The 24,308-nt window shown below is 46.1% G+C and overlaps 1 protein-coding gene and 1 pseudogene across 2 annotated transcripts; both read left to right on the top strand.

Annotated features, from left to right (window-relative positions):
* The first annotated feature begins 943 nt into the window (after positions 1 to 943).
* On the top strand, positions 944 to 1,869 carry LOC311629370 (small ribosomal subunit protein uS2-like; annotated as a pseudogene). The gene has a single exon. The product of its transcript is annotated as a small ribosomal subunit protein uS2-like (transcript).
* Positions 1,870 to 13,958: 12,089 nt separating this feature from the next.
* Positions 13,959 to 19,165, top strand: SMKR1 (small lysine rich protein 1). Its single transcript, XM_084896301.1, has 2 exons — positions 13,959 to 14,088; positions 18,970 to 19,165. Exons 1-2 carry the CDS (start codon positions 14,086 to 14,088, stop codon positions 19,162 to 19,164), a joined length of 198 nt encoding a protein of 65 aa, XP_084752427.1. The 5' UTR covers positions 13,959 to 14,085; the 3' UTR covers position 19,165.
* Positions 19,166 to 24,308: the final 5,143 nt, after the last annotated feature.

The following is a 24,308-nucleotide window of genomic DNA, read 5'->3' as shown; positions in this document are numbered from 1 at the left end:
AGGAATGCATCTGAGGTTCTGGAATAATGCTCTAATTAATGAGCTAAGTAACTATCTTAACATCCAGGCTAGGTCAAGTATGAACTTTGCAATTCTGGGAAGCTAGGTGATAAGTGTGTTTAGGATGATTTTCTGGTGCTAAGAAAGTCCTGCAATTATCTCAAAAATACTGGGCATGGCTAATTAGCATCTACTCTACCTATAATTCCAGGCCAGACTTTTCTGTATTGATGTGATAAGAATGTTTCCCGTAATAAAGCAACATTTTACAAAATATAGAACTTAGACATAAACATTTCTAAAACACTCAGTAGGTTCCATAGCAGCTAGTAGTATCTTACATGTTTAACATTACTGCATATTTAAATACAAATTTTATATGATGCTTTAAATAAGAGAAAATTTTAAAAATTAGAGTAAATATGGCTACAGAATGATTTTATTTATACACTAGAGGCCCTGTGCACAGATTCTTGTACTGGTGGGGTCCTTCAGCCTGTGGGGGTCGGGCCGAAACCGAAACCAGCTCTCCGACATCCCCCGAGGGGTCCCGGATTGCAAGAGGGCGCAGGCTGGGCTGAGTGACCCCACTGGTGCACAATCAGGCTGGAGAGTTCCAATCGCTGGACCCCATAACCTACCATTTGGAGTGTCTTCCCCCTGGTGGTCAGTGCACATCATAGCAACTAGTCCAAATGCCAAAGAAAAGGTCAGATACTTATATAATAAAAGCATATCAGGCTTTTATTATATAAGATTATAACCTTTGTCTTCCTCTTGGCCTCCTGATTACTCATTTTCTCTCCACACACACGCACGCGCGCGCACACACACACACACACACACACACACACAAAAGATTATAGTGCCTTTTCACGCTACCCAGAGAGTGCCATATGATGGTGTTCTTGGTTCCTATGTAACTTAAAGGGAAACTTGCACAATGTCCGGAGCCCTTGATGTCCTGCAAATGAAGGAGGAAGATGTCCTTAAATTCCTTGCAGCAGGAACCCACTTAGGAGGCACCAACCTTGACTTCCAAATGGAACAGCACATCTACAGAAGGGAGAGTGATGGCACCTACATCATCAATCTGAGGAGAACCTGGAGGAGTTTCTGCTGGCAGCTCATGCCATTGTTGCCATTGGAAACCCTGCTGATATCAGTCATATTGTCCAGGAATACTGGCCAGCGAGCTGCTGAAGTTTGCTGCTGCCACTGGGACCACTCATATTGCTGCTGCTTCTCTCCTGGAGCCTTCATCAACCAGATCGGGCAGCTTTCTGGGAGCCAAGACTTCTGGTGGTTACTGACCCCAAGGCTGACTACCAGCTTCTCACAGAGGCGTCTTATGTTAACCTGCCCACCACTGCTCTGTGTGACAGAGTCCTCTGCACTATGCCGACATTGCCAACCCTTGCCACAACAAGAGGACTCGCTCAGTGGGTCTGATGTGTTGGATGCTGGCCTGGGAAGTGCTGCCCATGGATGGCAACATCTCCCATGAACTATCACAGGAGGTCATGCCTGATCTCCACTTCCTCAGAGATCCCTGAGTGAAAAGGAAGTGCAGGCTGCTGCTGCTGAAAAGGCTGTGACCAAGGAGGAATTCTTCAGGGTCAATGGACAGCTCCAGCTCCTGAGGTCACTGCTCCTTAACCTGAGGTCGAAAACTATTCTGAAGTTGTGCAGGTGCCCTCCACCTACGCAGTCGTTTCCTATGGAAGCCTGGAGAGCTCAGCATCCACTGAAGATTGGTCTGCAACCCCCACTGTGCAGGCTACTGACTGGATAGGAACAGCCGCTGAGTGGTCTCCAGTTCTTCCACAAGCTCTTAAACAGAATGGAAATAAGGTTGATGAAAACTAAAGTTCCTAAACGTTGTGTGCCTTAAAAAGAAACAAAAGATAATAGTGATAGTGAAAATAATAATTTACCTCCCCTATCATATCAACACTGAGCTATTATTGTGGTGGTGATTTAACAATATAAGGAAATGTGTAATCTCAAAAATAGGGTAGAACAAAGGGAGAGATCAAAGCTCTGTTTATATTGGCGGCAACATGCAAATACTTTTGGAAATGTTGGCATGAGTAAGTTCCAATTGGTCATTTTTGGAAAACTTGAGTTATCTTATTTTACCTATTTTTCCACTAGTGAAATTTCAGTATTCCTTCAGGATTCTTGGTCTGGAAAGTTTATAGAAGATAAGTCCTAAGTAGCGTATACCTTCAAACACCTTTTCCAGGTGAAGGTATTTGCTAAATGTTTGACTATTTTAATATCCTTAAAATATTAAGCTTCAATATTTATAAGCAAATTTTTATTTGGTTATTGCCAGTGTGGCTCAGTGGTTGAGCACTGATCTATGAATCAGGATGTCATGGTTCGATTCCTGGTCAGGAGACATGCCAGGGCTTGGGGCTCAATCCCCAACAAGGAGGCATGGAGGAGGCAGCCGATCAATGATTCTCATCATTGATGTTTCTATCTCTCTCCCTCTTCCTTCCTCTCTGAAATCAATAAATATATATATATTTTTTAAAAGTTGTTTTTCTTTGGAAATATATTCTTCAGTTGAAAGGGATCCAAGATGATCTAGGCCAGTGGTCGGTAAACTCATTAGTCAACAGAGCCAAATATCAACAGTACAATGATTGAAATTTCTTTTGAGAGCCAAATTTTTTAAACTTAAACTTCTTCTAATGCCATTTCTTCACAATAGACTTACCCAGGCTGTGGTATTTTGTGGAAGAGCCACACTCAAGGGGCCAAAGAGCCACATGTGGCTCGAGAACCATAGTTTGCTGACAATAGATCTAGGCCAACCCCCACCCAGCACAAGAATTCCTTTTTTTTTTTTTTTTAAGTTAAGATTTCCTTCTTTTTTTATGTGTGTTTTGTTGATTTCAGAGAGGAAGGGAGAGGAAGAGATATATAGAAACATCAGTGACGAGAGAGACTCATTGGTTGGCTGCCTCCTGCATGCTCCACACTAAGGATTGAGCCCACAGCCCAGGCATATGCCCTGACCGGGAACGGAACCGGTAAACTCTTGGTTCCTGGGTCGACACTCAACTGCTGAGCCACACCTAGCTGGGCAAGAATTCCTTTAATAGCACCGCCAGGTGCTCATCTAGCCTCCAATATTTTCACTGATAAGAACCTCACTACTTCATAGTTTCTATAGTAACAACTAAAGTGCCTACAACAGCATTAAGTACCTCAATACAGTCAGCTTATGGTATTATTTAGGCCAGAAGCACCATAAACATTTATAGAATCCAAAATCCTAACATAAGCTATTAATTGTACCTTTTTTTTCCACTATTAATTTCCACGGGCTACTATAACAAGTTACCAGAAGCTGAATGGCTTACAACACACACAAAATATGTTTTTCCACGGACTGGAGGCCAGAAGTCTGAAATCAAGGTGTCAGGACTACCGTCTTGCCAAGGGCTCTGGGAGAATCCATTCCTTGCCTCTTCTAGCTGCTGAGGCTCCAGGCACTCCTTGGCTTACAGCACTTCACTCCAATGTCCGCCCTCATGGTCACATTGCTTCCCCTTCTCTCCCAAAACTCAGTTGCCTCTCTCATAAGAATACAGCTGATTGAATTTAGGGCCCACCAGGGTAAGCTCCTCCCCTGGAGAGCCTTAGCCTTTTACCATATGGTAATATTCACAGGATCCAAGGATGAAGCTGGCATAAAGAAGTATTTTGGGGGACCACCATTCAATCCACTAATGTACTCACCAAACACCTAATAAATAGCAATATTGATGTACTTACTCTCCCTCTATCGTTATTAGAGGTATAAGGCAAGACCCAGAGGAAGTGATTTTTATTTGTAAAATATGTCTGGTTGTTGATGTAATCAAAAGAGAGTAATAAAGAAAGAGTTTTCAGGCTTGGGTAGATTTTGTGACATAAGAAAGTGTAAAATTGAATATTATATGTATATATGGGTATTTTGGACAAAAATTCAATGTAAAAATTCAAATAATTTTTCAGAGTACACAATGAAAAATGCAACCTCCCACCCCAGATCCCTTTCTCATTATTCAGAAATCAACACTATCAATATTTTTTCCTATTTTCTGTCCTTCCAGCAAATTCCCATGATAATACCCATTGCCACACCAATTTCTTTTACACAAGTGAGAGCACAATATATTGTATACTTTTAAAAATCACTTATCCTAGCCGAAACCGGTTTGGCTCAATGGATAGAGCGTCGGCTTGGGGACTGAGGGGACCCGGATTCGATTCCGGTCAAGGGCATGTACCTTGGTTGCGGGCATATCCCCAGTAGGGGGTGTGCAAGAGGCAGCTGATCGATGACTCTCTCTCATCGATGTTTCTAACTCTCTATCTCTCTCCCGTCCTCTCTGTACAAAATCAATAAAATATATTTAAAAAAAAAATCACTTATCCTAGAGATCTATCTATATCAGTATTCTCTTAATGATCATACATTTAATATATTAAATCAAACAATTCTTTCCTAATATGTTTGCAAATGTTTGTCAGATAGGAAGAAAGATTAGAAGAAAAGATATAGGTGGAAGGAATGGGATGTGTGTAAGTTATGATGGTATGAGGTTAAGGGAGATTCATTCAATTCTCATAGCAATAAGGCAAAGCAATCTGAAATACAGTCTGCCAGCAGCTCTGGCCTTTCAGACTGCCAGATCCCGTGAATGTAATAAGATTGTGCCTGAGTGGGCTATGGGGAGGTGTTCAAACTGTTTACTCCTTTAAAATTAGATTTAAATATCAAAAAGCAGGAATTTAAAATTTTTACTTTTATACGAAATAACCCAAATCTTTCTAAGGAACTGCAGAAAATGCGAAAGTCATGCCACCTCTGCTCAGACACCTTTGATGACAGTGACTTCCTTACTAAATAAGACAGTGCCATCTGTCCCCTTGCCTTCAAATGGAAACACTGCTTTGAACATTCTGTAACTTTTTGTTCAAATGCTTAACAGGGCTGATGACACAGATCCTCCATGTGGATGCCTGTGAAAATATGTCTTCCCAACAAGATGTGAGGTAGCTTACCCAGAAAGCCCATCATGGGTCAGATTGAGTGTGGATGCTGGACCCAACTTGGCGAGTTATTCTTTCAAGGCTGACTCCATTTGCTGTGAGATAAGTGACAAGTTGTTTAATTTCTTAGATTCCCCATCTGTAAAATGGGATCATACTACCTACCTCCTAGAATTGTGAGGATTAAATGAGTCACTATGCGTACAGTGCTTAGAATAATGCTTGCTAATCATGAGTGTTCAATTGTAGCTTCCCACCTCATCCCCCTCCCTTTCATGGAATCCCCCAGCAAGAATAATAAATAGGATTTTAATTCTCTGGATCAGGGATCAGCAAACTACAACCCATGGTCTGAATCTGGCCCACCAACACTTTTATACAGTCCATGAGCTAAGAATGATTTTTACATTCTTATGTAGTTGAGGAAAAATCCATTGAAGAAAAGATTTTGTATGACACATGAAAATTTGATGAAATTCAAATGTGAGTTTCCATAATAGTATTAGTGGAACACAGCATGCTCATTCATTTACATGTTGTCTATAAATGTTTTCATTCTACAACAGCAGAATTGAGTATTTGCAAAAGAGGACATAAGGCCTGCAAAGCCTAAAATATTGACTGAATTTGCTGACCACACCTGCTCTAGATAATGTCTTCCAAGTCTGCCCCAACTGGTCTCACTGCACCCCAAGGTTCTCAATTGCAGGGACCCTAATGGCCAACAAAGGAAATTACCTTCAAAGAACATTTGTGTGTGTGTGTGTGTGTGTGTGTGTGTGTGTGTGATTCCCTTTTCAATATTAGGACTGTAATGGGTAAAGTGAATGCAATGCTATACTGTTGAACTTAAGGAGTGAAAATAAAAGGGGAAGAAAGAAAGAAAAAAAAAAGGAGGGAAGGAGGTGTTGGGGAGCACGGAGACTTGATTGAAAAGTTGTAAGGAGGGCATTCTGATAAAAGGGAAGTGTGTGGAAGGCCGCCTGCCCTGATTATCGGAATTCCAACTTAAGGGAGTGTCAAAGGCAGAGCCCCTAAATATCCCTTGACCTTTCCAAACAAGCCTGTGATATGCAGACCCTGGGTGTTTACTGGAATCCTTATGCTTAATCCCTGGATGCCCTTGCCTAGAGGACAATGTAAACCTCCCAAGATTACTCACCCTACTGAATGTATTGTATCTAAAGATAAAAACTCCAGCCGAAACCGGTTTTGCTCAATGGATAGAGCGTCGGCTTGGGGACTGAAGGGACCCGGGTTCGATTCCGGTCAAGGGCATGTACCTTGGTTGCGGGCACATCCCCAGTAGGGGGTGTGCAAGAGGCAGCTGATCGATGACTCTCTCATCGATGTTTCTATAATAGCTCTCTATCTCTCTCCCTTCCTCTCTGTACAAAATCAATAAAATATATTTTAAAGATAAAAACTCCAGCCGAAGCTGGTTTGGCTCAGAGGTAGAGTGTAGGCCTGCGGACTGAAGGGTCCTGGGTTCGATTCCGGTCAAGGGCATGTACCTTGGTTGTGGGCACATCCCCAGTAGGGGATGTGCAAGAGGCAGCTGGTCGGTGTTTCTCTCTCATTGACGTTTCTAGCTCTCTATCTCTCTCCCTTCCTCTCTGTAAAAAAATCAGAAATAAATAAATAAATAGATAAATAAATAAATAAATAAATAAAATAAAAAGATAAAAACTCCAATAAAGGCCTAATGAGGCAGGCAATAGAGGCTGCCCTGGCCACTAGAGGGGGGTGGGGTAGAAGGGCGGGGGCTTAGCCCTCTCTTTCACAGTCAAACTGTGTCTGAGTAACCTGTTCATTCATCGTTCAGGGGCTGATCAGCCCTGGCAAGGAGGGAGAGAGGAGGAAGGCACTACTAGAGTAGAAAGTAGGAAACAGGAATTTTTAAATGTAACTTCTAAGAAAGATAGTGAAGAATATTCTAAGTTTGATGTTCTAAGAATGTATGCTTCAATTCTGGTAATATATTTTTTAAAAGATCAGCATAGTTAATGTTACTATTAATAAAGAAGACATAAGGTTGTGCATTTATAAAAAGATAAATTTAACTAGTGCTATTAGGATGTGAATTTGAATAGTTATCTAAATTTAACATCATCTTCCAGCTTACACAGGAAGATTTGTTCAGTTCTTGTAGAATAAGATCTTAAGTCTAAATATGAAGTGATTCTCAAGTGAACTGGTACTTAAGAAAAATGTATATGTTGTCAATGATATATATATATATATATATATATATATATATATACACACACACACACACACACACACACACACACACATATCTTGATTTCAGAGAGGAAGAGATAGGGAGAGAAAGATGGAAACATCAATGATGAGACAGAGTCATTGATCAGCTGCCTCCTGCATGCCCCACACTGGGAATCAAACCATGACCTCCTGGTTCATAGGTCGATGCTCAATTACTGAGCCACATCGTCCAGGCTATATAATTTTTAATCCTCACCTGAGGTTATGTTTCTTGATTTTCGAGAGGAAGAGGGGGGAAGAGAAAAAGAGAGAGACATCAATGGGAGAGAGTAACTTTGATGGTTGCCTCCCCTTAGCACGGACTGGGGACCGAATCCGCAACCTAGGTATGTGCCCTGACTGGAAACGAACCCACAACCTTTTGGTGAATGGGAGGGCACTCCAACCAACGGAGCCACCCTGCCACGTGGTCATTGATATTTTGATCCTAATAGTAACTGTGCTCTGGGTTATAACAAAAACTGCCTTTCAGCCACACACCTCGACAGCCCTCCTCACTCACTCACCTCCCTGTAAGGCATTCTTTCTCCGGTGCAAAGTCTGAAGAGCCATTTGGTCAATGGAAGATGGTGCCACCATTGAGGCTGTTTCAATCATCACCAGACCATTCCCTTTATGTCCCACCTGTCCACTGACAAATCATGCTTTCTTACGCTTTATATCTTTTTTTCAGCTTTATGGAAGTTTAATGGACAAAATTGTAATATATTTAAAGTGTTCAACATGATGATTTGGCATTCACATACATTTTGAAAGTATTCCCACAATTGAGTTAACATATCCATTACCTCATTTATTTATTTGTTTATTTTTCAGTTTTAGATTTAAGTTACACTCTTAGCAAATTTCAATCATGCAATATAGTACTATCAGCTATAGTCACCATGTTATATTTTAGATTCTCAGACCTTATTCATCTTATAACTAAAAATTTGTACCTCTTCCCATTCCATTTCCTACCCACCCCAATTTTATATATATTTAAAATTAATTTTAGAGAGGAAGAGAGAGGGAGAGAGAGCGAAACATCCTCTATAATAAAACCCTAATATGCAAATCAACCAGTTGCTATGATGTGCATTAACCACCAGGGGGAACACACTCAATACAAGAGCTGCCCCCTGGTGGTCAGTGTGCTCCCACAGGGGGAGCACTGCTCAGCCAGAAGCTGGGCTCAAGGCTGGTGAGCGCAGCAGCAGTGGCAGGAGCCTCTCTCTTGCCTCTGCAGCGCTAAGGATTCCTCGGGTGTCCCAGATTGCAAGAGGGTGCAGGCTGGGCTGAGTCCCCCTACACCCCCAAGTACACGAATGTTGTGCACCGGGCCTCTAGTCAATGATAAGAGAGAATCGTTGATCACTGTCTCCTGCATGCTCCACCCTGGGAATCGAGCCTGCAACTAGGCATTTGCCCTGACCAGGAATCAAACCATGATTTCCTAGTTCATATGTTTGATGCTCAACCACTGAGCCATTCCGGCTGGGCCAATTTTATATATTTTACGCAAGACATAGAAACAATTTGAATTCACAAAGCACTTTCACATGCACTCTAATTATCTTTATAGCAACCCAAGGGAAGAAAGTGAAGCTTAAATAATTGCTCAGAATTGCTTAATTAATAAGTAGTGAGGTCAATACTTGAACCCACATTCCTGGCCTCAAGTCCAGGGCACCTTCCTGAATAATTCTGGTGTTTAACATCACAGGTTGGACAGATGGATAGAGCTGGCTTTGACTGATTGTGTGAAATAGGGCAAGTTACTTACTCTCTCTGACCTCCTGAGCAAATTGGAGAACTTAACAGAAACTACCACATCTGCTGTGGTGAAGTGATAGTGCGTGAGGCTCAGCAAGGTGCTGACATCAGTGCTCCTTCAATGTTAACTATTACTTGTCCAAGGGCAGAAGGCTGGGAGAGCCATTTTGCCTCTGACAGGGGAAACTAAGAGAGGCTCCGTCCAGGGAATAATGGAGCCTGAGGACTGGCGTGCAGGTGAAGGCCATTCTTCCATGACAGACTGTCATCCCAAGAGAGGTAGTCACTGACATTATTAGATAAGCCACCATGCGAGGAGACACCGAGGAGGAGTGGCAGAGGGCTGAGGCTGGGCTCTGAGATCAGCCAACACTTGAATTGCAGGAGAGGTAGTTAGGCATTGGGTGACTAAGTGAGCAAGCATAACGCATGTCCGTCTCAGAAACAAGAGGGCAGAGAGCAGGAGGGGAGCAGCATCAGCTTCCTTCAGAGGTCAATGAGAATGGAGAAGTTGCTGGGTTTGGCAGAGTTAAGGTGCTAATACTTCCTACTGAATCAAGATGATGATTCCATTATGGCTGTTATTACTGCTGTGGCATACAAAGATGAGCCTGAGAGAGGTTGCCCACTGTGCAGAAGAGGAGACAAGTCCACGTATTTCTGTGCAGAGGATTTGGCTGACTTTATGGGGCACAAAGTGTCGGTAGTGATTTATGAGCTCACAGAGATGGTACTGTTTGTATTGGGCCTTGAAATTTGAATAGGCCTTTGAAAGACGGGGAGAAGGCATTCCAGGTAAAATAGATAGTGTAAAGAAAAGGCTGGGAGGTGTGAAAATGCAAATCCCAGAGACTGAGAAGTGTGACTAAAATAAGGCATGTAGGCCCTAACCGGTTTGGCTCAGTGGATAGAGCGTCAGCCTGCAGACTGAAGGGTCCCAGGTTTGATTCCGGTCAAGGGCATGTACCTTGGTTGTGGGTACATCCCCAGCAAGAGGTGTGCAGGAGGCAGCTGATCGATGTTTCTCTCCCATCGATGTTTCTAGCTCTCTATCCCTCTCCCTTCCTCTCTGTAAAAAATCAATAAATAAAATAAAATAAGGCATGTAGGACCATGTGGGTAAATAAAAGCAGATCGAGGTAATATTTTGAAAGTCCATCAATACCATACCAAGGAGTTAACTTTCTAGGAAATAGTCATTAAAAGTTTTTGAAATGGGTGAGACATGATGATATCTGTTCTAGATGGAGTGCAGGAAGCCTGAGAGACGGCGGGACCAGTACAGACCTGAAGATGGGTGGTCTGAGGAACTGGGCAGTCAGGAGAAAGGGCAGTCTTCAGAAGGTGGTCTGAGGAACTGGGCAGTCAGGAGAAAGGGCAGTCTTCAGAGAGAGGGGGCTTGACAAGGAGTGAAGGGGGCACACAGGCAGGTTTGAGCTGGGTGATTAGGCAGAGGTGGCACCACACACAGGCCAAAGGTCATTAGATGGCTGAGTGAGCCAGCATAATGCAGGAGGTGGCTCCAGTAGGTGTGGGAGGGAGTGAGCTCTGGATAGAAGGAGTGAGGGATGGTCAATTTATAGTTGGGTCCTAGATGGCTCCTGATGCCATTACCCAAAATATTTGGATATGAGACGTGTTTGATTTTAACTGTGGCATGGTTTAGGTTCCTGAGAGCTAAAGTTTAAAAACCAAACTCACTGAAGTATAGTTAATGTATAACAAACTGCACTCTTGAATATAATGAATTTTTACAAATATACACACCTGTGCAGGCTCAGCTTCCTGGGCATGTGACCAAGGATCACACAGGTGCTACTCTCGGAAGGTCCCTGTGCTTGAGTTTTAATACTCTTGAGTTCACAATCTTGAAATTCTTATCTTTGAATTTGTGTTTTGTAAGTGAAGTTCAGTGGGACAGTGGACTGTGCTGGGTGGAGGAGCTTGGAGCATGAACTCCTATTGAGTCTCATCTGTCAGCCCCCACTCCTTAACCCTGATGCCCACCCATTCCACCTCCACCCCCAACCTCAGGGGCAGGCTGGTACCCAGGTCTCAGGGCAGAGCATGCTGCCCCCCAGCACATTCAGAGAATGACATGTGAGCATCTCACTCATCAGGTCCCAGGTATCAGGTACAACCCAGCACAGAAGTTGCACTTCCCACACCGAAACTGGTTTGGCTCAGTGGATAGAGTCGGCCTGCAGACTGGAAGATCCCGGGTTCAATTCCAATCAAGGGTATATACCTTGGCTGCGGGCACATCCCCAGTGGGGGGGGGGGGGGTGTGCAGGAGGCAGCTGACCGATGTTTCTCTCTCTCCCATCGATGTCTCTTACTCTCTATCCCTCTCTTCCTCTCTGCAAAAAATCAATAAAATATATTTTAAAAAAAAGTTGCACTTCCTTGGAGGTCACCCATAGTGGGTGGCAGCCCATGGGTAGGGAAGGTACCTAAAAAGGGGAGTGAGTGTTCCTGTTCCCTGAGGAAATACAACATTAAATAGCAATCAATCAATAAATAAACAGTCTGATAGGTTGGTAGAGACCGCAGAAAAAAAGGAAGGGTTTCATAATTTAGTACCTTTAGTGGCATTTTTCTCCTGCTTCCCTACATTTTCATGTTGTACTGGGCCAGGCCAACTAGGTAGCCAGCCCTGCACTGGTATAACTACCGCTACAGTCAAGATACAGACCTTTCCATCACTCCCAAACTTTCCTCCTAACCCTCTGCAGAGTCAACCCCTCTCCCGCCGCTGGATGTGCACACACACACATACATACATACATACAAATGCGTGCATGCACACGCGCTCGCGCACACACACACACACACACACACACACACACTCGCGTGCACACACCACACACTCTGTGCCATTCCCAACCACTGCATTTTAAAACGTGGAGCAGGGCCTGGCCCTCCTCTCAGGAATCGAGGAAAGCAGGGCCAAAACAGATCCGGAGTGACCCCAAAAGGGGTGAACCTGAGAGAGCTGTGATGATCCAAAGAAATGTGGGGAGTGTGCCCCCACCCAGGGATTACGAGGGGCCAGCAGAGGAGGAAGCCACGGCAGAGGACAGGAGAACGTGCCTTATGAAGGGCGCAGGGACTCGTGGAAAAACTACTAGGCAAATTGAAGGTAGTTGGAACGTGGCTGTGTGGGTGAACCATTAGGGAAAGGATTGTGAGAGCATAAATACTGGCACATGCACTTCCCCAGGGGAAGCCAGGCCATCAACCACAGAAGGCAAACAAAACCCCCCATCCTTGGATGCAGGGCCTTTCAGGGCCCGCCTGCTTCCTGGTCCAGTTTTCTTTCCCTGCCTTCGTCTGCCATGCCCTCACCCTGACCTTGGCATAGTCGACTGCTCCTGATCATCCAAATCTCAGTTTAAACACAACCTCCTCAGACCATCCCAATCACCAATGTAAAATGGCACATCAATATAATGCACCCAATATAATACCCTCTGTCACATCTATTATCTTTATCTTTAATGTCTGCCCTGTCTTCCATTTCAATACCCCCCCCCCAAAAAAAAAAAATACCCTTAAGAACAAGCACTTTGACTCATGCAGGGAAGCATTCCCAGGGCCTAGAACTCAGTGTCTGACAAGTGGAGGATGATCGATAACTGTTGAGTAAAAAGAAGTATAATAAGCCAGGCCCTGGCCCTGTAGTTCAGTGGGTAGAGCATCATCCCAATAAGCCAAGGTGTGGGGTTTGATCAGTTTGATCCCTGGTCAGGGCCCATACAAGAACCAACCAGCCCAGCGGGTGTGGCTACATTGACCAATGAACCAGGAGGTCTCGGTTCTATGCCCGGGTTGTGGGTTCGATGTCCAGTGTGGGGCATGCAGGAGGTAGCCAAACAATGATTCTCTCTCATCATTGATGTTTCTATCACTCTCCTTCTCCCTTCCTCTCTGAAATCAATAAAAAATATATTTATATTTATTTTTTAAAATCAACCAATGAATGCATAACTAAATGGAACAACAAATCCAAGTTCCCCCCCTTCCTCCCCTTCCCCTCTCTCTAAAACCAATCAATATTTTTAAAAGGATAACGTCATTTAAAAAGAAGAATGACGGCACTGCTCCCAAACTGTAGCCTTCCCCTCAGAGAGGAGGATGAACTCCAGAGGGTGAGAGCGGACTGCACCTCCTCTACCCCTTCTTGCCTAAACCCACGCAGATTATAAGAACTTTCAGGCTCTTACTCATCGGGGGCCTGTATCGGGTTCTTTCACAAACATTTCCCCACGCTATTCTCACTTCACCTCTCAACAGCTTTCTCTCACTTCCCAGGAGGTCGTGGAGTCTCCTGGGACTTTTCCAAAGTCGGCCAGCTGAGTGGCCAGGCTCAGACTCACTCCCGAGTGGGCCCACTCCGACACCAGAACCATCGACACCTCATCACCGCCTTGGCGGTACGGAGCTTGGTCCAGCCGCCCAGGTCCAGCCGCCCCACGCCGGGCCGGGTTCTGGTCGCCACCGCGCGAGTACAATGGGCCCTGCCAGGCCGGCCGGCCCGCAGGGCACAGGGTTTCGCTAAAAGGAAGGCGGCGCGGGTTCCAGGACGCGCGCTGGGCTGGACACTTGAACGCAGACTTCGGTATCCTGGCAACGAGTAAACAATCGCGGGCCCGCCCCGCAGCGCCCCCTGGCGTTCGTTCTCCGGCCGCCGGCGGCCGCCGCGTGTCCCTCGCGCTCGGCGCTCGCTGAAGCCCGTGGTCTGCAGCCCGTGACCTCGGCGCCTCCCGAGGCGGTGCTCGTGGCTCGCAGCCCACAAGCCTCGCCGGGGCAGCCGGGTTAGAGGCCTGGGCAGGTCCCGGAGGGCGAAGGAGAAAGCCGGGTGCGCGGCAGGAATGGGCGCGGGGACGCCTCCCCTAGGTGACACGGAACACTGGGGGCGCTCCCTTCGTTTCAGGATTGGGGATACATGCCACACTCACCTGCTCAACTGAGAAAGGAGATACCATGGTAACACACGCCTTTTCTTAACAATAAGAGGTCCCGAGGCAATCGCTAAATGAGTTTCACACCGTCTGTCCGCCTTGTAGAGTCAGCCTTTTAGAGAGATCTGTCTGTCCCGCCGCGAGGCTGGACACCCCCTCGCGCTGGGGCGGTGTCCAGCCCAGGGATCTGAATGAACTTGGGGTGAAGGGGGGCGGGTTCCCTAGGGAGAGAGAGGACTGCAGCATCCGAACCAGGCCGAGCCCGCTCCGAGTTGGTTGGTTTTCACTTCTTCGTTCTGTTGAGCCACTTATTGCACCCAGAAGATGGGTTATGTGTCAAAGAGAGGCTGGCCACGTGGTGTGGAACCCCTCGTCGCCAGCAGGGACTGGCCAGGCACTTAGCTGCCGCTGCCCTGGTCCTGTGCGGGGTTCTTATCTGTGGATTTTAAAAATGAGCCCAGCCTGAGCCAGTGCAGCTCAGTGGTTCTGCCTTGACCCACGCACCAAGAGGTCGCAGGTTGGATTGGCCCTCAGGACACATGCCCGGCTGGTGGCTCAATCTCCAGCAGGGGGCATGCAGGAGGCAGCGGGTTGATGTCTTTCTCATTGATGTTTCTATCTCTCCCTTTCCCTTCCTCTAATAAAATCAATAAGAATATATTTTAATTAATTAATTAGCTAATTAATTAATTAAAAATGAGCCCGGGGCAGCCTGTACTGCTGGCTAATTTTAAGGAATTCCAGTTTAAGGAAAGGCTTTGGAGGAGACGTTTTATGTAAAATATTTTTGCATTTTTTAAAAATATATTTTACTGATTTTTTATTTTTTTTTTATTTTTTATTTTTTTACAGGGAGGAAGGGAGAGTGATAGAGAGTTAGAAACATTGATCAGCTGCCTCTTGCACACCCCTTACTGGGGATATGCTTGCAACCAACGTACATGCCCTTGACCAGAATCAAACCCGAAAACTTGCAACATCCTTCATCTCACTTCATGTCATTGGCTCACACGTTAAACCTCAAACTTCAAACCTCCATTTCAACCTCCAGCTGGATCTCGCCCCCAGAGAGCCTTTTCAAATTGCGTTAAAAATCCAGCTCTTTTAAACACTGCCCTCTCTGGCCTCATTGGCTTGCTCCAATAGCACGGTCTTCCTCTGGCCTCAAACACAAGCATTCCTACTTCTCAGCCTTCATCCACTCTCCTGCAGCTGCTTCCCCTCCTAACTGCCATTGGTTGTCAGCCCTCTGCCATCTGCCGGGATTCTGGCAGCAGCCTATGTCCAGGCGTCACCCAGGGGTTCTCCATCTCCTTTGTCCTCGCTCTTCTGAGCTGGTTTCCATATTAGACCAGTAACCCAGGCCGATGAGTGCCCACCCAGGGCCAGGCCCCGAGGGAGGCAGCCAGAGGACTGGGGTCCTGCCCTTGGGTTGTGGGCTCGAGCCCAGTGTGGGACATGCAGGAGGTAGCCAATCAATGATTCTCTCTCAGTGATGATGTTTCTATCTTCCCCTCTGAAATCAATAAAGAAATACTAAAAAAAAATAAAATGTATTAGTTGACCTAAAAAAGGTTTAAAAAGAAATATCTTAACAGTTTATTTTTTAAAAGAAGAACATTGATTTGTATATCTTTTATTATTTTTCTTCTTTATATATTTTTATTGATGTCAGAGAGAAGAAGGGAGAGGGAGAGAGAGAAACATCAATGATGAGAGAGAATCATTGATTGGCTGCCTCCTGCGTGCTCCATACTGGGGATTAAGCCTACAACTGAGGTATGTGCCCTTGACCAGAATTGAACCCGCAACCCTTCTGCAGGCCAACGTTCTATCCACTGAGCCAAACCAGCTAGAGGCAACAATTTATTATTATTTTTAATATGTTTTTATTGATTTTTAAAGAGAGGAAGGGAGAGGAAGAGGGAGATAGAAAACTCATGTGAGAAACATCAATCGACTGCTTCCCGCCCCTACTGGGGATCCAGCCCGAAACCTGGGTATGTGCCCTGACTGGAATCGAACCGATGACCTCTTGGTGTATGGGACGATGCTCAGTCCACTGAGCCACACTGGCAGAGCTGAAGAATTTATCAGTTTGTTCTTTTACAGTTGTGCTTTCCATGTCATATCAAAGAAATCTTTGCCTAACCCAAGATCACAAAGGTTTTCTCCTCTATTTTCTTCCAGAGGTTTTTTAGTTTCTGTTTTTTATGTAGCTCTATGAGCCATTTTGAGTTAACTTTTGTATATGGTGCAAGTATGGATTGAGGTTCATTTTTTTCCAAATTGATATCTATTGTTCCATCTACATTCACTAGAAAGTTACCCTCACTCCACTGAATTGCTTTGGCACTTTTGTTGAAAATCAGTTGTTCCTATATGTGTGGATCTACTTCCGGGCTCCATTCTGTCCCACTGATCTCTTTGTCTCTTCACACCAATACCGTACTGTCTGGATACTGTAGCTTTATAACCATTCTTGAAATAAAGTATGAGCCCTTTAACTTTGATCTTCTATTTCAAAGTCCTTTGAATTTCCATATGAATTTTAGATCGACTCTCAACCACTAAGCCACGTGGGCCAGAAAGGGAATTTTAGAATCTTCTACAAAAAGATGAGAACTCTGAATAAAAGTATCAGCCCTCTATCTTATGTCCTTTGAATTTCCATATGAATTTTAGAATCAGTTTGCCAATTTCTACAAGATGAAAACTGTGAATAAAAATGGCAAAATTTTGTGTGAATTTTAGTTCTCAAACTTTTTAGATATCAAAATGCATTTTTTTTTTTTTGCAGTGATTCCAGGTATGTCAAGTATGGTTGACATACAAGAGAAGTAGTATAAAGTCATTTAAAAAAGCCCAGTTCCCAAATCTTTAAGAGCTTATGGGCATACATTCATTCCCAGGGGCAGATTTTCTCAGGAGGAGCAGTTATTTTCCGGTTTTCAGATCCTTTCTTTCCATTTGGTTTTCATCACACAAGGCAGGCCTCTGTGTTACAAGATGCTTCTCATCTTTATTTCTGGGTTTTGTGTTTAGGAATGCACTCTATTTCACCCAACAAAAGTGTGTTTTAGTGTTTTTAACACATCAACAATGTTTCTCCTTGTTTAGCTCGGGACATTTTTAAGATGCCATGCTCTGAACAGAGCATCTATTTTACCCGAATATTTGGCCATCGCAGGTGTCCTTAATAATGTAGCCATTCCTCCGCTTCCCCTTGCCCAGAACACACACTTTCTAAGTAATGCACTTCCAGCTGTTGTATTCTGGGTGGAGGGTCATAGGACACAGAGAAGTCGCCTCAGCTCTGCAGCTCCAGCAGGACTCCGGGCATTGTCTACTCCAGGTTCGGGTAGTAACCTTCCTTTTCCAGCGCACACTGGCCTGGCAGTGCCGTTGTGGCAAAAACACAGGCACTGAGCCCGGTGGATGTCGCTTTGCCATGACTTTGCTGAGCTGAATAATACCTACTTCCCTTGGTATCCGTCTCTGAGAATGAGCTGTGGTAAAGTGATGGCATTAGTCATTTACTGAGTGCTTGCTTACGCGGTGCTAAGTACCTTATATTCATGTCTTAGTCCTCACGGCTGCTTAGTCCTCATGGCTGGAGGTTCCCACATATGTAAAGCCAAAATATGTCTTTACATCCTGATTATCAAATGTTTTTTGTTTAACTTTTAATATGAAAGTTTCCATACATACACAAAAATATAATAGTAAAATGAGTACTTACAAATGATTAGGGTTTTGCCACACTTGCTTCATCTGTCTTTTAGGGGTGGAAGCTGCAGTATTTTAAAGCAAATCTTGCCCTAACCAGTTTGGCTTAGTGGATAGAGTGTCGGCCTGCGGACCGAAGGGTCCCGGGTTCGATTCTAGTTAAGGGCATATACCTTGATTGCAGGCTTCTCCCCGGTCCAGGCCCTGGTCCAGATGCATGCAGGAGGCAACCACTCAATATGTTTCTCTCACAGAGAAGTTATTTCTCTGTCTTTCCCTCTCTCTTCTACTCTCACTAAAAATCAATGGGAAAATATCCTGGGGTGAGGATTAAAAAAAAAAAAAAAGCAAATCTCACCCTGCCAGTACAGCTCAGTGGTTGAGTGTCAACCTATGAACCAGGAGGTCACAGTTTGATTCCAGGTCAGGGTACATGCCCAGGGGTCGTGGGCTCAATCCCCAGCGTTGGGTGTGCAGGAGGCGGCTGGTCAATGATTCTCTCTCGTCATTAATGATTCTCTCTCTCCCTCTCCCTTCCTCTCTGAAATCAATAAAAATAATTTTTTAAATAAAATAAAGCAAACCCTAGGCCTCCTTTTATTTCATGCCTACTGATGTTCATGTCCCCCTCTGAAATGTGTAAACATTTTTTTCATGACCCAGTGCCAATATCAGACCTAATAGAATTAATAATTTTTCAATATTATCAAATTTCCCAAGTTTGTTCCAAACAAAATGCACACAAGAGCCTCGGCTGGGTAGCCCAGTTGGTTAAAGGGTTCTGATAAGTCAAGGTCACAGGTTCCATCTCCCATTAGGGCACATAAAGAAGTAATCAAATGAATGCACAAATGAGTGGAACAACAAATAGGTCTCTCTCTCTCTCTCTTTCTCTCTGTCTTTCAAAAATAAAAATAAAAATAATAGAATGGCAACAAGATCCCCACATGCATTAGGCTGGGTTTCTCTTAACCTAGAGGTGCTTCGCATATGTTTGGTGACTGCCATGGCCTGTGTCCCCCCCCCCCCCCCCTTCCCCCAGGCCATGCACCACTTTTGGTTCTCACCATTTTTCCTTTTAGGAATGTATTTTTTCTTACGTTCCATAGGCTATGTTGAACGTTATGTCAAGGTGATGAGAGCTAATGTTGCGCCGTCTGTCTCCTTGTCTTTGAAGCCAGGGAAAGGGAAGCGAGGAAAAGGCCGGGGCAAGCGCGGGAAGAAGCAGAAGAAGCAGGAGGTGGACATCCTGAGCCCCGCGGCGATGCTGAACCTCTACTACATCGCCCACCACGCGGCCGACTGCCTGCACATGCGGGGCTTCCGCTGGCCGGGCGACCCCAAGGCGAAGAAAGGGAAAAACAAGACTTAGGGGACAGCGCTCCGCGGCCTCCTCTCTCCCTCAGAGCAGGATCGGGGGAGGAGGAGGCAGCTACACACCCACTGCAAGCAGCGCGGACTTGCTAACGGCAACTGGAGAGGGCAGCGTTCTGCGGCGGGGAGTGGTACAGAGGTGCATTTCACTTCCTCCGCTCAACCGGGTATGGCTAGCCAGTCTGGTTCTTCAGAAGTTAGGGGGGCAAGACTGAGTAGGACTTAAAAAAGTCACTACAATCCTGGATCCGAATTAAACCTTGCTCTCAAAAGGCAGTTCTCACCCGCGTGCGTTTTCTTCCGACAACGCGGCTTTGTCGTTTAGAGAAGACGGCGAAAAGCCCAGGATCTGCTCGAGAGCGTGCTGCTTGTGGGCACTGTTTCCTGTCCCTGGCTTTTTCGGGGGAAATGATACGTATTTTTTATTATTATTATTATTATTAATTTTTTTTTTTTTTACAAAGAGGAAGAGGGTCAGAGAGTCAGAAACATCGATGAAAGAGAAACATCCATCAGCTGCCTCCTGCACACCCCGCAATGGGGATGTGCCTGCAACCAACATGCCCTTGCCTGGAATCGAACCTGGGACCCTTGAGTCTGCAGGCCGACGCTCTATCCACTGAGCCAAACTGGTTTCGTCCCCATCACTATTCTTACCCTCCCTCTCTGGACGTCCCTTTTCAGGGGAAAGCGTCCCTACCCCACACGTTTCTGAGTCTTGCTCCTCCTCTGTAAGGGCACAGGGAGAGTTCAAAAAGAACCAGTTTCAGCCCTAGCCGGTTTGGCTCAGCAGATAGAGCTTCGACCTGCAGACGGAAGGGTCCCGGGTTTGATTCCAGTCAAGGGCACATGCCTGGGTTTCGGGCTCGATTCCCAGTAGGGGGCGTGCAGGAGGCAGCCGATCAATGATTCTCTCTCATCATTGATGTTTCTTTCTCCCTCTCCTTCTCCCTTCCTCTCTGAAATAAAAAAATAAAAAAATAAAAAATTCTTTTAAATATTCAAAACAGAACGAGTTTGGAAGTCTCCTCTCTGTGGAAGGTTCTTCCTTAGTCCAGTCCCCCAGCCCTACAGGCTCCCAGGGGGCATTTCACCACAGTGACCACCCCTGAGCCGGCACCTTCATTCCTCCAGCCCCGTGGGGTGACCACCAAGGCATTTAACCCCGGACCGTACTCAGCGATGCGCCCGCTCTGCAAGCACAGACACAGCACAGAGCTGCCCGGCCCTCCTGCCCCGCGGAAAGTGAGGCCATAACCAAGGAAGCAGAGAAACCATGCAGGGGTCTTCAAACTACGGCCCGCGGGCCACATGCGGCCAGCAGAGGAGTCTGATCCGGCCCGCCAGGTTTTTTGGGCAGTGAGCGCAGCCGAGGTGTTACAGTAGGAATTAGTAGTTCATATAGTCCGGCCCTCCAGCTCTCTGAGGGACCGTGATCTGGCCCCCACTTTAAAAAGTTTGAGGACCCCTGGGCCTTAGAGGGTGTAGTCACTAGTGATAAGATAATATATACTAGCCGCTGTCCAACAGAACTTTCTGAGACGATGGGAATGTTCTGTATTTGTGCTGCCCAACACGATAGCCACAAAGCACATGTGACCAGTGAAGCCTGAAGGGCTGGGATATTTTATTTGATTTAATTGCAATCCATTTAAATGTAAATAGCCACACGTAGCTAGTGGCTGTTGTTTGGGACTGCACAGCACTGACCATGGAGGGAGGGAGCCCAGCTGGGACGGGGAGAGGGCAGGTAGGTGTGACCGAGACAGTGGTGCTGAAGAGCAGTAGACATCGGACGCATTCCCTGGGCTGTGAAGCCCTAGTGACTTTGTATTCTTTTTCCTAAAAAAAAAAAATAGATTTTATTGATTTTTTTACAGAGAGGAAGAGAGAAGGATAGAGAGTTAGAAACATCGATGAGAGAGAAACACTGATCAGCTGCCTCCTGCACACTCCCCACTGGGGATGTGCTCGCAACCAAGGTACATGCCCTCGACTGGAATCCGACCTGGGACTCTTGAATCCACAGCCTGACGCTCTATCCACTGAGCCAAACTGGTTTCAGTGTGACTGTATTCTTGCTGTTGTTTTCTTAAAGAGGATGCCAAAGCGTTGGGCTCTACAAAAGCTGGACCTGCCCCGGGAAGGCACTAACTAGGACTCATTTAGGCAGGGAGCAGAGCATGTGCCATCAAAGGGAATGACAGGAGGCAGAGCATGTGCCGTCAAAGAGAATGACCAGGATCCAAGGCGGTGCCAGGGAGCCCAGCAGCCCAGCAGCCCAGCAGCCCAGCGGCGGCGAGGACTCTTCACTCCGGGGCCACTAGTGAGGCGCCAATCCTGCCAGCTGCTGACTCTGCCTCCTTCTGTGCCAATTCTCTCCACTCCTGAGTCCTGCCTACCCCAGGTTTCTGCTTTTCCACAGCTTCAGCTTGTCGTGACCCCTGTGACCCCTCTCTGTGTTTCCTTCGAGTGTCAGCTTCTTACAGCCTTGTTCTCTGGTCTGTACAGGAGAGAGGATCTGACACACCCGCCTTGTCTGACCCTGGAGCAGGCTCTGCGGTGGCAGCCAGTGGGTGAGCGGCGGGGTCAGGGGTCTCCTGCTGGTCTGATCAGCTATGCCTGTGGCAGGGTACAGGTATGACTGGTCAGGAATTGTGATTCTGCATGGGGACAGGGGTGGTAGCGTGGTTGACACGATGCTTTCTTTCTCTGTCGCTGTTATTCCTCCCTTTATAAGCAAGATCCTGGAAAGAATGTGCTTATATGTTCTTCTTCACTTCCTCATCTTTCTGTCACACAAATTATTCCTGTCACTTTTTTTCATACCTACTTTGCATTTAGAATTTCAAGCCCACATAGAAGTTGAAAGAAAGAACAATGGCCGAAACCAGTTTGGCTCAGTGGTAGAGCGTCGGTCTGTGGACTGAAAGGTCCCGGGTTCGATTCCGGTCAAGGGCATGTACCTTGGTTGCGGGCACATCCTTGGTAGGGGGTGTGCAAAAGGCAACTGGTCAATGTTTCTCTCTCATCAACGTTTCTAGCTCTCTATCTCTCTCCCTTCCTCTCTGTAAAAAATCAATAAAATATATTTAAAAAGAAAATAAAGAAAAAAAGAAACTCTGAGCTGTCTGGCAGCAGACAATCCTATAAAAAAAGAAAGAAAGAAAGAAAGAAAGAAAGAAAGAAAGAAAGAAAGAAAGAAAGAAAGAAAGGAAGGAAGAAAGGAAGGAAGAGAAAAAATGACTCCCCAGACCTTTTACACGACCAGAGTTCTTAACCTCGCCACTATTACAACAGTTAGGGCTGGACATTCATCGTGTGGGCCCTGTCCTGTGCATTGTGGGCTGTTTAGCAGCACTCCTGACCTCTGCCCACTCGATGCTGGTAGCTTCAACTGAGACAACCAAGACTGTCTCCAGACATCACCAAAAGTCCCCTGGGGGTCAAAAATCACCCCCAGTTAAGAACCATTGGCCCAGATGTTTTTTCACATTTGCATATACACACACTCTCTGTGTATAAATATATCCATAGGTAATACAAGTATATATTATATACACATGTAATACAAATACATACATGCATATACACGTATAGCAGACATATATTATCTATATATTTTTTATGTACATACTAGAGGCCCAGTGTACAAATTCGTGCACCATTGGGGTCTCTCGGCCTGGCCTGTGGGATCAGGCTGAAACTGGCTCTCCGACATCCCCTGAGGGGTCCTGCATATCAAGAGGGAGCAGGCCAGACCAAAGGACCCCACCAGTGCATGATCGGGGCCAGGGAGGGATGTAGGACGTTGGCCAGCTGTGGAGGAACCATGGGAGAGCTCTAGGGCATGTCCAGCCTGACTTGCTCAGTCCTGATGGATCAGACCCCGGCAGCAAGCTAACCTACCAGTCGGAGCACCTGCCCCCTGATGGTCAGTGCATGTCATAGTAAGTGGTTGAGCTGCCTTAGCATATCATTAGCATATTATGCTTTGATTGGTTGACTGGACAAGACACCTAGCATATTAGGCTTTTATTATATAGGATAATCATAGATAGTGATCACTTGTGGAAAAAAATAACTTTGTGCGACTAAAAAGGAAGGGGAAAGACCCACCACCAATGCCATCAGTTGTACGACACATGGTGTTCAAATGAATGGAATTTGGTAATTGCTGACACAATGCCCAGTTTGTGCTCATGCCCTTCTCAAGACCCCCTGCTGCGTTGGCCTCTTTGCCAGGTCTCTCCTGGGTCCCCTCCTCTCTCTGGTACATCTGTTTGCGCTTCTCCTCTTCCTGTCTGCAGGGTTCTCCCCATGCAGCCCATCTGGGCTACGCTCTGTACCACTGAGGAGGAAACTGGTCTTGCAAGGTGTGTCAGGCCATAAAACTGTGAACAATGCACTGCCCTGGAGGAGGGGGGGTGGGGGGGGAGAAAGGACCCTTATCGCTGGCCCCGGGACAGATCATCGGATATGGCCTGGGGACCCCCAACACCTGGAGGCCTTCCTGTAAGACCACGAAAAGGGTTGGGGCTATATCTGCAAGACAAAGACCCCAGAAGGTTATAAAAAGTGAAGCCCTCTGTGTGTTTCTTCACTCTGATTTGGAAATTATCCCCGGAGTCCACTAGAATTAATAAACGGGGTCCCTCCCTTTCTCTAGGAAGCGTGCTTGGTATTTCTTCGGTCTTCTGTAACACTGCGTCTCCCCTCCCTCCAACCCCCACCTCAGCCGGCTGCCCAGGGGTGGGCACCTGGCTGTAACACAAGCCAGGTGACTCAGACCTTCTTCCTGGAAGACGTGAGGTGGCCATGGAACGTTCAGGGCGGTGCCATTTGGGGGATTTGGGGTTAGGGCTCCTAAGAGAGATGCCCAGGAGGTGGGTTTGAACATATTGAATGCAAACTCATGGTTGGAACCAAGGACTGGTCAGGATGGTGTAGTAGAGGATAAGAAAGGAGCACCACGGTAGGGACCTTGGGAACAATCCCTTCCTTAAGGGCAGAAGGAAGAAAAGGAACTTCCCTGCTGGAAGAGGAGGAGAGGGTGAAGAGACTGGAAGAGAAGGGGCGTCTGTGGGGCTGCACGCTGCAGAGACGTCAGGGAGGATGAGGGAATGGAAACAGGGACCGTGG

This window comes from Pipistrellus hanaki (assembly GCF_964339955.1).
Source record: "Pipistrellus hanaki genome assembly, chromosome: 10".
NCBI lineage: Eukaryota > Metazoa > Chordata > Mammalia > Chiroptera > Vespertilionidae > Pipistrellus > Pipistrellus hanaki.
This window is presented reverse-complemented; position numbering and strand designations above follow the sequence as displayed.